Source organism: Dreissena polymorpha, chromosome 2 (genome assembly GCF_020536995.1).
Source record: "Dreissena polymorpha isolate Duluth1 chromosome 2, UMN_Dpol_1.0, whole genome shotgun sequence".
NCBI classification, from domain to species: domain Eukaryota; kingdom Metazoa; phylum Mollusca; class Bivalvia; order Myida; family Dreissenidae; genus Dreissena; species Dreissena polymorpha.
The window spans coordinates 1,566,415-1,580,052 of NC_068356.1; the positions used below are offsets into that span (position 1 = coordinate 1,566,415).

General features: G+C 36.7%; 1 protein-coding gene across 1 annotated transcript; it reads left to right on the plus strand.

Annotated features, from left to right (window-relative positions):
- Positions 1 to 4,846: 4,846 nt before the first annotated feature.
- On the plus strand, positions 4,847 to 9,331 carry LOC127865595 (uncharacterized). The gene is made up of 5 exons (XM_052405453.1): positions 4,847 to 4,931; positions 5,677 to 5,844; positions 7,625 to 7,698; positions 8,111 to 8,240; positions 8,511 to 9,331. The coding sequence occupies exons 1-5, from the start codon at positions 4,862 to 4,864 to the stop codon at positions 8,531 to 8,533; spliced, it is 465 nt and encodes a 154-aa protein (XP_052261413.1). The 5' UTR covers positions 4,847 to 4,861; the 3' UTR covers positions 8,534 to 9,331.
- The last annotated feature ends 4,307 nt before the right edge of the window (positions 9,332 to 13,638 follow it).

The following is a 13,638-nucleotide window of genomic DNA, read 5'->3' on the forward strand; positions in this document are numbered from 1 at the left end:
TTCATGTGCATAATGTGTGTTTTCATTTGTCCAGTATTTAATGTAATGGAAGTGCTGAATATTTACATCAGACAAATAAATGTTAATGTTATGTGTTTCTTGTCGCTTTTGTAAATCCGATCACAATTGCTTGCAAATAATTTATTAAAGTTTCGACCATCATTGAGTCAAACGTTGTTTGTATAACTCTTAAAATGTTTCAAAACTATCAAATATTTCAACTGTCAATGACAAAAGATAATACTTCATTTTATATAACGTGTGACAGAAAATATTGAAACATTTGGTATAAAAGTAATGTTTAAAACAACACAAATGCTCATTTCACTTTGCTTTTTTCGTGTGATTTTCTCCATGCAGTTAACGAACAACGAAGATTTATCCCTCTTTGTGAGAACCAATTACACGGATTTTGCATACATTTGGAACCGATATGTTTTGTTTTCATTCATTTTGTTTCAGAAATGAACACTACGCAGTGTATGTTGTACTTTTTTTAAATTAATGAAACAATATTTAATGGCATCATTAAATCACGCGTAAATCACAATCTAAATCACTATTGCTATAATATAATTGTAGCGCTAACAAAAATTAAAATACAATTAAAATAAAGAAACGCAACAAGAAAACATCGTGGTATAATTAGATAAGATTCAAATGTTAATCATGACTGAGATTTGATTATAAAGCTAATATCACAACTATTTAATCACGGGTAAATCACAAATAAATCACAGTCAGGTGAAACTACTTTATACACGTCATTTGTGTTTTTGCCCGTAGTGCCTACAAAGTGAGGTGATATTTTTGTAGGGGGCTTTGCAGATATACCAAATTGCGTCTGTGCTTATATCCTCTGGAGCATATAGCACATATATATCGCGCTTCTGCCGTCATGCTGTGTATCTGAAAACATCAAATATGGTAAATCAAATACAAATGAATTTCTTATTCTGTATTCACCGTGCTCTCACCATTAGAGTATTATTATCATATACATGTAATGTATGTGTCATGTGTGTTACCGTTTCAAATATTTCACCCACTGAACCATATATAATTACAAGACAACGGGCATTACTAAATCTACATGTTAAAGCAATTTAAACCAACGGTTACAACAGTACAGTTTAATCCGTGCAATGGCCTTAACAGTTGGAAAGAGCATGGACATAACCAACCTTAGGATCAATCGAAAGCCAAGTTAACTGCAACTCCGATCGATATATCACTTGTTATGAATCTATGTTTTCATTGAGTATTGTTTTATCAAAACGTACATAAATATGCTACTAACCAAATGTTACTAATATAATCCTACCAAAAATACAAGTGCAAATAAACATGTGTTGATATGTTGCGTCAAATGTGCCATTTTATATCAATCAGTTCGGCTTAACGATAGTGGAGTTATTGTGGAATGTTCATCAAAATCAAAAGATAAAATTGAAACCAGACTCCAGAAGGGTGTGTCAGACAGTCGCCAGATTAATATGGAACTTTTTGTCAGAAATATAGAGTCTCTCTATCAGATTCCGAGGCTTGTTTTTTGTTGTGAATTTCACATTTCTTATAGTACTTGTGCAAGACAGCATCGAAGCTATTGTATTTGTTGTGTTTTATGTGCTGGATCAAGAAAATGTTTTGAAATTCTAATTATATTTTGTTTGTTTACTCGACAATAACATCGCTTCAGAAACATAGTTTAAAACAACTAGTCGTTTTAGCCAAATATCGACTTGTCGTGCTTGCATTGAATTTCGATGCTTGTCGTGTTAGCAAAATTGTTGGTGTACATTAGAAATGTCATTAGATGGTGTTTTAAGATATTTTTTTCGGACATTACACATTTTATATGGAATTATTCACGTCCGAATATATTAGTACTCTGCAAAAATGAATATAAATATAAATTTGAATATAAAGTTGTTGTTTTTTTTGTAAAAATAAATTGGACGAAAAATAGATAGTGTTCCGATATATGCGATCTGACTTTAATTCCATAATAACATATGGTTTATTAAAGTCTCATTTCTATACATACAATTGTATATATGATTAAAACAATAATCATTTACTAAAATATAATAAAACAGTTTATAAAAAATATATATCATAAAATATACAAAACCACTCAAAAGAGTTACAAGAGACAATCGACAGATTTACCGTGATATATTTTCATACATATAAACAGTTTTTTACTTTGTATTAAACTGTCATTGCAGGCAGTGTATTTAACAAAGGACTCTTTAGACATATTAACTGTCGTTGATCCATTCAACTTCCAACCAATCCGGTAAAGCTTAATCAGGGCGTTTAAAAAAAAAATGAAGCGGTATCGAGTGCTTCATAGCCTGCAAAACATGCAAGTAAGAAAAATAATTTTCTCAAAATTGCTCTGATTACCAAATTAAGCATATTGTACGACGTTTTACGTCAAAAATAAAAACCTACGTTTCTAAAAAAAAATGAAAATACGATATAGAGATTCATTTTGCCGTAAATATTATGTTAAGGTTAGGTACCGTCTCAAATACCTATGAGACAATATTTGTTGGGCATAATTAAAGTAATCGAACCCTTAATTAATTTTTATATCTAGCGCAAACATTCATATAACTTTTAAGTTCACACAACAATTTTGATGAATGGTATAAGTATACCTACTTGACGTTAAGTGAAACATAACATTTAATATTAGAACTTAATGACTTCTACGTCAACACCATGTTTACCGTACTACTTATTTTTATGAATGGGGTCACATGAAAGTTTTGTGGTTGCCCCTTATCAGGCCGTACACTTGAAGCGACCAGCATGAAGGACGGGCCAGCGTAGGGTTAGCTCGCACGTGGATGTGTTCCCAGGGAAGGGATTGGCATGAACACGTATCGAAATGACAAGATCTAGGACACCTAGGTCAATGGCAGAACAGAGCACTAATAGTAAGGCTCTGGACGATAATATCGAGTTACTTTTTTAAAAATACACTATACTGGTTCGGAGATGTAGCAACATGTTAAAATTATCACTACATCGCGTTAATCTAATGTATTTTGACTTAGCAAACACAGAGAATCTCAAAGGGTGTGGAGAAAGATTCATGGAACACTAATGATTTTACACATGCATCGATTAAATATGAAACATTTGTTTACCTTAAATTTCATAAGAGATACAATGCAAATGTGTGTTCTGATATTTAAATAGTTATGTGTATTGAAAGAACATATTATAATTCGCGGCAATTCAGTGCATATAGTTCTGATTAAGAGCAACTGTATATGGTGTGAGCAAGATTATCTGAGCAAGAAACGTACACATGCATCTCTAAATACATTAAGATGGGTTGTCTATGAAGTGTTTTAACCCATTTATGCCTAGCGTCTAGAAAAAAGGCATTGGCAAACAGCGTTGACCCAGATGAGACGCCGCATGATGCGTCGTCTCATCTGGGTCTACGCTGTTTGCTTAAAAGAATTCCTGTAAGAAATATTATAAATATAGAAATAAATATACTAGACATCCCTAATTTAAGAAACAAATTGATCCAATTTACAAGGATGGGAGAGACCACTAGGCATAAATGGGTTAAAAACACACGTTGCAGCTCACCTCCACCAACCTCTCCGCGAACACAAACCCAACCGAAGATCTTTGCCGTGAGGACAGGCCTCAGTAAGGCATTATAAAACACGGTTGTCCCACATGAAGAACAATCGGCGTCACTCAGTATGTTTCGGTACATATGAACGGACTGAACCATTTCTCATTGTTATTATTAAAGTTCAGTCCGAACGCTCTATGTACTGAAATATTGGTGCATGTAGAGATTTATGTTTCTAGTTTGGAATGGCAACACATACTTTCTATCTGCATACATGCAGGCATGCGCATCATCGCCATGATAAGGACTATTTTCCAATCTTGGTCGCTTATTTGCAAAGTAACAAAGTCTATGTTTTCAGCTGTGATAGTATTAGCTTCCATCTACGTTATTTCTTAATCATATTTACGAAGGTGTTTATAGGAATATTTTCCAATTTCGACAATTCACATTCTACATGTTTCTCAGATAAAATCCATCACTTTTGTCTGATTTTTGCTGGCGAATCTACTGACTTTATGAAAAGTGGGAAAAAAGTAAATGTCCACTACATACATGCTTAATAGTTCAAACTATCTGCTATACATGGAATAACCTACCTGTTCCTATGTATGTGTCTTTAAACCCGAACAGAACCATGTCACGTGAGCTGTCATCGCCATGTGACAAGATGTGATAGCGGCCAACACCGTCACCGCCTCATATTGCCGGTCCTGACCGACAGGCGAGCAGTAAGCGACGAGAGAACTCTGTCGTTATATTGCAGCAAGGAATTCATCACGAGTGCAACACACCAGTTAACGCAAGTGTGACCATATGCATTATTCAACCACTTGTCTTGTTGACATCGGAAGTTTGTGTGAAACGGTACAGAGTGGCAGCTGTTGTGGAAATACTTCGAATAACTGATATCATTAACCGAATTATATGATCGCAAGTTTTTACCTTATTATTAATATTAAACAGTTAGTACGTTTGATGAGCCAACTTGTTTAATGTCCACATTCATTTATACTGGAAACATAAGGGATATATCCGGTGGAACTGTGCACAAGGACTCGAGGAGCAATAGGAGGCGCTGTTGAACATTTAATCATACGTATACTACAACCACTAGATTACTCGTACCGATACACACAAATACAAAATCAGCATTGTTAACTCAAACTTTGTGTGCATGGAATACACATCAAATAACAAAACATATAAATATTTGATAAAAAAAAAATACCGTCACTGGAAGACACCATGCTGGATCAGGATACTGCATTAAAGGCTGTGCGAGTGGTGACTGTGCTTGGCGTCTTTCTAGCGACCGGTGAGTTACACGTTATGTATATAAAGTGCTAAGCGGCCGTATAATATCTCACGGCAGAAAAGAATTTACAAATTTAAGTCACGTATGAACCAACATGACATGTTGCATACAAGTATTTCGTTGACTGTTGACGGTTTATTCTCTATAATTGTTGAATCACTCCCTTTTTTGTAGCCGATATATTCAAATTTCTATTCAACCTGCTATTTGCTATTCCTAGTTCACGCGCATTTACAGCTATAGATATTGGTTTCATTATATTCCGTCATCATATGCGAGCATAAGATTCTTAAGATAAATATCTTCATTATTATTCTACCGCATTACATCTGTTTTCACAACTATGCATCATCCAATATATTTTCAGTGTAAAAATGTAATCACATACGCTATACCTTCTACCCTATACATTCCGTGTAAACGTAATAGAATCTATAACGCACCCACCACCTTGTATACCCGGTGTAAATGTAACCACAAATATACCTTAACCAATACCCTATATAGTTACTGTACATGTCACCTAAATTATACCTCAAGCCTATATATTCATTGCAAGCACATTCACAACTTTACCTCACCGACTACCCGATATTCCGTGTAAATGTAAGCACGACTATACCTTACCCACTACCCTATATATTCAGTGTAAATGTGTTCACACGTATATTACAACCACTTTCTCTACCCCATTTGCAAATATATTCAAACCTATGTCTCCACCAATACTTTCGTCAACTTACAGTGCAAGCACTGCCCCTGCGGCGGATTGACTACGTGGCCCCACTAAACCCATGCCGGCCCCAAGACCAGTACTGCTCCATACGGTGTGCAGTCATGACCCTGAACGGCAACTTCAACTGCAGCTTCTGTGTGTGCGAAAATAGGAGTGACTACGGTATGGACGGGTTTGGTAAGGAATCCGGATAGTGCCATCTATAATCTCGCCTTTCTTTCATCAAGGGCGACACACGACACACGAAGCGATACACGATATAATTCGCGACACACGAAGCGACACACGAAGCGAGGCGCGATATTTTGCGCGATACACGAAGTGACGCGCGAGAATGTACCACGAAATATCGCCCTTGTGTAGGTAGCCCAAAAAGGCGATATATCGTGGTAAATATCGCCTGTCGTTTCGTGTATCGCGCAAAATTTCGTGTGTCGCTTTGTTTATCGCGCAAAATATCGTGTGTCGCTTTGAGTATCGCGCAAAATATCGTATCTCGCGTTCAAAAAGGCGACATACGAAACACGAAGCGAAACACGATATTTTGCGCGACACACGAAGCGATACACGATATTTTATTATTCAAATATCGCCCATATTATCATAATCTCGTGTATCGCGGTCTAATTTCAGACCGCGACACACGGCACACGAAGCGATACTCGATATTTTGCGCGATTCTTGTTTTTTAAACGGTGTTACGGTATTTTTTAACTATGTATTATCAATATGCTTGATGCACATACTTGATGACGTAAAAATATTCCCTTTTTGTCTCCCCTGATTTTTTGAAAACGCGAAAGTCGACAGGCGACATTATTACAGCGATATTTGAACAGTACACATATCGCATGTCGCTTCGTGTATCGCGCATGATATCGAGTATCGCTTTTTGTGTCGTGTTTTACGCGATACTCAAAGCGACACACGATATTTTGCGCGATACACGAAGCGACACACGATATTTTGCACGATACACGAAGCGACACGCGATATTTACCACGATATATCGCCTTTAGGGCTACCTACACAAGGGCGATATTTCGTGGTACATGCTCGCGCGTCGCTTCGTGTATCGCGCAAAATATCGTGTATCGCTTCGTGTGTCGTGTGTCGCCCTTAATGAAAGAAGGGCGAGATTATAGATGGAACTAACCGGATTCATTACCAAACCCGTCCATACCGTAGTCACTTCTTGGTGCTATAGTGTTATATATGAACCAAAACTCAGCGCCAAGATTTGACTGGTTCCGAGTAATTTGGTATTTACCGTCAAGGCACTAACTGCGGTATAACCGTGTTATTTGTTCTTCAATCATGTTATGGACGGGTTTGGTTTTCTCTATTTACCGCAACAGTATTGACTACCTTACAAGGGAGTTTGATCATAAAGGTTAAATACTGTTACAGTATTGACAGCGGTTTGGATGAATTTATTGTTTAACTTTAATTTATGTACATTCTGTATATATATACCGCAACAGTAGGGGCTACGGTATGGAACAGTCTGGTGTTCCGCTGTTAAATACCGTTTCAGTAATGACTATCCTATGAACGAATTTTGTGTTCTACTGGAATATATATGTACCGAAACAGTAGTAACTATGGTATGGATGAGTGTGTTCTAATGCAATATGTGTACCGCAACAGTAGAAAGTATGGTAGGGACGGGTTTGTTGTTCTAATGCAATACATACTAGTATGTACCGCAACAACAAATTAAATATATTCATTTTACCAAAGCAGTAGCAACTACGGTGGGACGGGTTTAATGTTCTAAGGTAATGGACAGTAAAATTAATGAAAATGTTTCACAATAGTAGTGGCTATGGTACGGACGTTAAATATTTCCCGTAACGCAACATCTGTGAAGTCGATATGGGCGAGTTTTGTTTCTGGTCAAGATTTTCCTATTATACTCTAGACCCATGCATCTAGTTATGCGTATCCATTTCAGTAAAGTGGCAGTCGAGCCCAGATCCGAGTGCTCCGACCCCGGCGACGACCACATTGCCCCCTAACCACATCATGGTAAGTCACTAAATCAAGTCCGCTATCTATATTCCCATTTTTGTATATAATTGTTAATGTTTAAAATATCATTTGACAACGTCCAGTAAATAGTATTTTGTTCATGGAATAATACACATGTATACACAATTACAAAAATCGTTATCAAGTTTTAGGACGCACGTGATTGAATTTTCTAAATCAGCTTAGCTTGTGTGAAGATAAACATTCTGACCAACTTAAATCACGATTAGACGAAACATCTGGCCTTTATAGTTTTGGAACGAGCTATAAGTTGACACCTCAAGACGCACGACGATGGACATTTACTGACCACAACAACTCAGATGAGATAAAACCAAACACGCTTTTCAATCGTTGTATGTATCATTTCGATGAAATGTGTAACTCGCAACTCACACAATGTATTCAGGCGAACAACATCATATACCACAAGATCAGTGATCCGTGTGACCTGGTTCTGGACGGCACGTGCCCTGTCCACTGTGATGAACTTCCGGGGAATAAGAACGGCACGAGCTGCACGTGGTGTGACTGCAAAGGTACAAAACACTGCGCCTTCATGCGTTTATACAGATGTATATCTCACACTACCATACAGTATTACAAACTCTATTAATTTGGTATTCGAAAACACTTTTTACTATAATTTGATGTATAATACATACCACAATGAACGTTTCACCAACACGGTAAATTATGATAAGCATACATTTTAAGCACTTTGCTTCAAAGTCATTGATGTGATATCATGGCAGCGTGACTGTCAATGCATAAGTTGAGTGTTCATTTCATATAGCTATGCGTTTCAGGCAGCGCTGTCCTCATTGGGTAACGCGGACACGTAGAACATGGTTTGCAAAGATGGTAATGGCGATGACTGCACATACTGTATTGATAATCCCATCACGAACATTATAAGAGATACAGACGATTTAGAAGCGGTTACCTCCTGCCTCCTCGTGAGCCTGATACGTAATACTCATGACGGATGGAGGGACTGGTTAGCCTTGGGCCACAGCGGCGTCTCACTAATGCGAATAGCCAAGTTAAAATTGGAGCAGATCAATACAGACTGTTTTACTGTGTTTATTCGTATATTTAAATCAGTGTGACATATAACAGACGTGACCCATGCATTACACGATCTGGGACCGCCCCTTGCATGTAATGTGCTCTGTTGTAAAAGAAGAAACATTGTGCCTGGTGTCAAAAACATTTGAAGAACAACTAAACGGTATGATAGACGTAATAGTATAACTGTTAAATTGCAATAATTGAGGACTAGTCTTACTTGTGGGCAACGCCACCGTTCTTATTCCCTCCGATCTGGCACTTTGCAATCAATCGTTGGACAGGGTTTGGGGGGGGGGGGGGGGGTAATGAGCGCGTGTAATACAACACGATGAGGCGTCAAGAGATATTTTACATTCATGCGCAAATGTTATTTGCATTAACTCAAGTACTGTGTAGGTCTTCAGGTGTTCGAACAAAACTCAATGACCAACTTTAGTCGGCTTTTTATTGCATTTGCTTGTTTGCTTGTTTGATTTCAATAATATCGTACAATTAACATCAATCTTCGTTTGCAATTCTTTTATATTTCATGTTGACAATAAAATAAGTTATAATATATAGTATTTTAATACATGATCCAGCTTCGAATTCGACATAGATTTTGTCAAGTTAACATTCTGACAAAGTTTCATCACATCACGATTCGATGAAAAAATTTGAAAGAGTGGTAAAGAGATAAACATTGACGACGTATCACAAACGACGCACACCACTCGACAACCAAATCACGAGTGACGACGATGGACGTCGGACATTGGGTGACCTCAATAGCTCAGCCTGAATACTTGGTGCTCTTGTGTGCTTATAACATCAGAAAGAGACATAATACCGGTATAGCTCGATTGGTCATTGGCGGTTCGGGTACTACTTAAAAGTACCCCGGGTACTCTACAGTATACTTTAATGTACCCCGGGTACGGACAATATACTAAAACGTACCCGGAAACACAAATGCTGAACAAGTCGGCTCATTGTTTCAAATAAATGATGTTCATATTTTATGGAAATATTATGTAAAATGACCTCTATATTATCGAAACTCACACTCAAATAGGAAGCATCTTGAGGCAGGTTTTGTTCAAAGAGAATATTGTTTTGGTATTTGTAAGCGCATTTTAAGACATCTGATTTTTGGTGGGAATAAAATTCCGGTACAGTCTTATATTGGCCGGGTGCCTTTATGCGTATTTCCCGTACCCGGGGTATATTTAAGTATACTTAAGAGCACCCGTTGTACATTTAAGACGAACCCGATCCGACAATGACTAATCAAGCCATACTGTAGCATAGAAAATTAAAAATGCCGAAACCGCAATAAAGCCTGATTTGTTTCTGTTTCCAATGAAGACTCGTGTCCAGGTAAGAGAAAGGTTTAAAAGTTTGATATTCAGTACATGTATGTGCAAGGGGGAATATATGCATTTTTGAGAGACCTAGTACACGGCCGTTAATGACGGGTGCCACCTCTTTTTGGAGATGCATTAACAAATGAGCCAATGCTACTACCGAGGTGGCGCTAAGGACCAGATGTTTAGAATTTTCAAGGATAATTCTGCAGGGTGAATATATTGTATATGTTACTTTTTTCAACTTATTTCGCATTATTTAAAAAAAAAACGGACAACATAGTGCGATTAGGCGAAGAAAAATTCATCCACAAATGTAAATAATCATACAATCAGAATCATTTTGGAAACGTGGGGACCTTTATAAGTCGTGCCATGGAGGAGTTTTTGAAAACAAATTGATGTTTTTTTTATCTGTGTGACGAGAAAATACCCACCAAAAGGATACGCTAATACCATCAAACGATTGCGCTAAATAAATACTAGTTGCTACATGCACAAACACATTGGCCACTTTTGGATATAATAAATAATTGTGTATTTCTCCAAACGAGACGGAACCAATGCCAAGGAGGTTGCGCTAAGGATAGAATGTGGCGCCAATGGACGATATTTAAATAAGCACATTACTAACTTTTGATAGATAATGTTCCTTTTCATATTTATTTTAATTTTTCAACATATATACGTAAACCCAAATCTGCACTGCACATATGCACATTCTATAAATGAAAACAAGATGTAAATATATAAGTTTCCAACTAAATTAAGATGTCGGCAACCTATATGAAACATATTGTGCGATACAAACCCAAAATATATAATACTAAATAAATCCAATTGCATAATTTTCAACATTCTTCAAAAAATAGCACAGCCTGCTCTTTAATCGTTAACTCTTCTTATTATACTTATGTTACTTTCCAGTTTTAAAGCATATTTAATGACCAGAACCATCAACATCTTTTTGCAACTCAGTTATGTTTCTTACTATTCATGTAAACTTCGCATGTTCGATTATATTTCACTACTTTCCAATTAAGAAAAAAAACGAAAATTCAACGTGGAATACTACACAAAAATCGTACGGTCGGTAACGAAAAATTAAAACAGCTGAAATTGTGCGTTGGCGCCCCCTCCTGTCATAAGCTCCACCCCCTTGACATTGGCTCCATTTCTTTTTGAAAAAATACAAGAGTATCTATTAGACCGTCTAGTGGCAATTGTTTGTGTGCATGCTACAACTTGTATATGTTCAAAGCAATGGTATGACGTTACACCGGCCAAACACATCGATATGCTTTTAAACCCGCCACCGTTACACAACTCAAAAGGTCTTAACGTTTGGAAAAGGGTTGTAGTTGTGTGTTTTTGTACATTTTTGGATGAATTAATCTTCGCTGAATCGCGCTACATTGACCTTTTTTTTTCAAATAATGCGAAATATGTTGAAAAACATGTTAACCTACGCACCCTGCAGAATTATCCTTGAAAATTCAAAACATCCGGACCTAAGCCCACCTCGGTTTTAGCATTGGCACATTTGTTAATGCATCACAAAATAGAGGTGGCGCCCGTGATTAACGGCCGTGTAGTAAATATATATGGAATAACATATTCCAGAAGAACACAAAATTCAGTACATTTTCTAACCTGTTTTGTCTAAGATCCATTGATTATCACTGCTTCACATAAGGATTTATGAAAGCCCAAACTATTTTGCATGCTTGTCGGAGATAAGTTAGTGTTTTCGACTTGAGGAAATGACAGGAAAACAAACTGGGACACACATTCTATTTTAAGCTCAATCAATCATCTTATTCATTTTGGCACAGTACAACCCAATAAACATGTGCAAAATTATTTAGATATAGAATCATTGCATTTTGTGTTGTATTTTTGTGACACGCATTCTATTTTTGGCTTAAGGTCGTATGATGTGCAACGGAGCGAAACATTTTGATTAGATTTTTAGCAAGGGCCAACAAATGAAAATGATGTGAAGTTATTTGATTAGAATAAAAAGGCTTTAAGACATAGTTCTATTTACGCCGTCTTATGCAGTTAAATTGAAGTTGTACACATTTAAATATTAGACCCGCTTAAAGAACAAAGTTGCACCAAACGCAAGCGTAAATGGCAAAACGTTCATCGCGCACTCAATAGGCTTCACTAGTTCATATTAAGTTTAATGAAAATTTAAATTTAATTTATCATATAATAACGTTAATAAAACATACGATAACCCGTTTTTCTTCAAACGCAACCACGTGTGTACTCTTTCGATTAGTTGCAGTAATTTAAAAGGGACATTTTCACAGATTTTGGCAGGTATTGAAGTTTGTCATTGACAGCTTTAAATTGATACGTGTAAACATTGAAACTAAATAGCTCAAGTAAAAAAGATAATAAAATTAAAGAAAGAAAACAAATTAATCTTAAACTGGGCTCGAACCACTGAACATTGGAGCAAATGTCTTGCACTTACACGACTCGGCCATTCGTGCTAATACAGTGAGTGGTGTTTTTTTTATACTTTTTGTAAACAAATCCTCGTGATGTCACAAAATATACGATAACAACAGAACTCTCCAATTTGTTCAATCGTTTTGCGTTTGTAATGCTTTATATTTTCAGGTTTTAAAATCGTCAAAAGGTGCATATAATGGATTTTTTAGAGCATGGTAAATGTTCAGTATTACTGTTTCCTCTCAAATATCATAACCACAACGGAAATTTTCAAATCGGAAACATTTTTTTCAATTTGGTCTATTTACCAAAACGTGAAAATGTCCCTTAAAGCTACGTAATTTTTTCATTGAAGGCGACCAGCACCATGCACTCGTGTATGGATACAGAACTCTCCAATGAAAAATAATGTTGTGTGCTTAAACATGAAGATTAGTCGAAAAATTTAGAAAGCATGGTATGACACAACTTTTACACACATTTTTTAACGACATTGTAACGCCCGACAGCTCAAGCCCGCTTAACCGCCCGCTCACCCAAAATCCACAAGCCCGCCGCCGGACCGCCCACCCGCCCGCCTACTCGCCCGCCTACCCGCCTGGTTCTCGCTTTTAAATTGCCGAAAGGGCAATATTTTTCTTTGAACAATCTGACTTACAACAAACATATATAAGACTAGTCACAATCTCAATGGAAATTACAGTGGAATACTCATGCATATACTTTACTATAAAAATAACATTCTAGAAAGATTGCATTAGGTACGAAACAAAATCAACAAGCCCTTTTTCCAATAACATCTTTAGCAAATATAAGGTACGTCGGTGAGTACGTCGAGTTTTTGCTTAACTCTTACCCACATATTTTTTCTTATTGATATCGTGAAAGGGCAGAAAGATGTCAAGTCGCTTTGTAACATATTTTCTTTTCTTTTGATTTGACATGTACATTGTATATTAAATATTATCGAATAGGACATAAATGATCGAAAACTAAACCCGAAATACCACAAATGAAAGTTCAGGGTCAGTCGGGTTATTGGAAACAA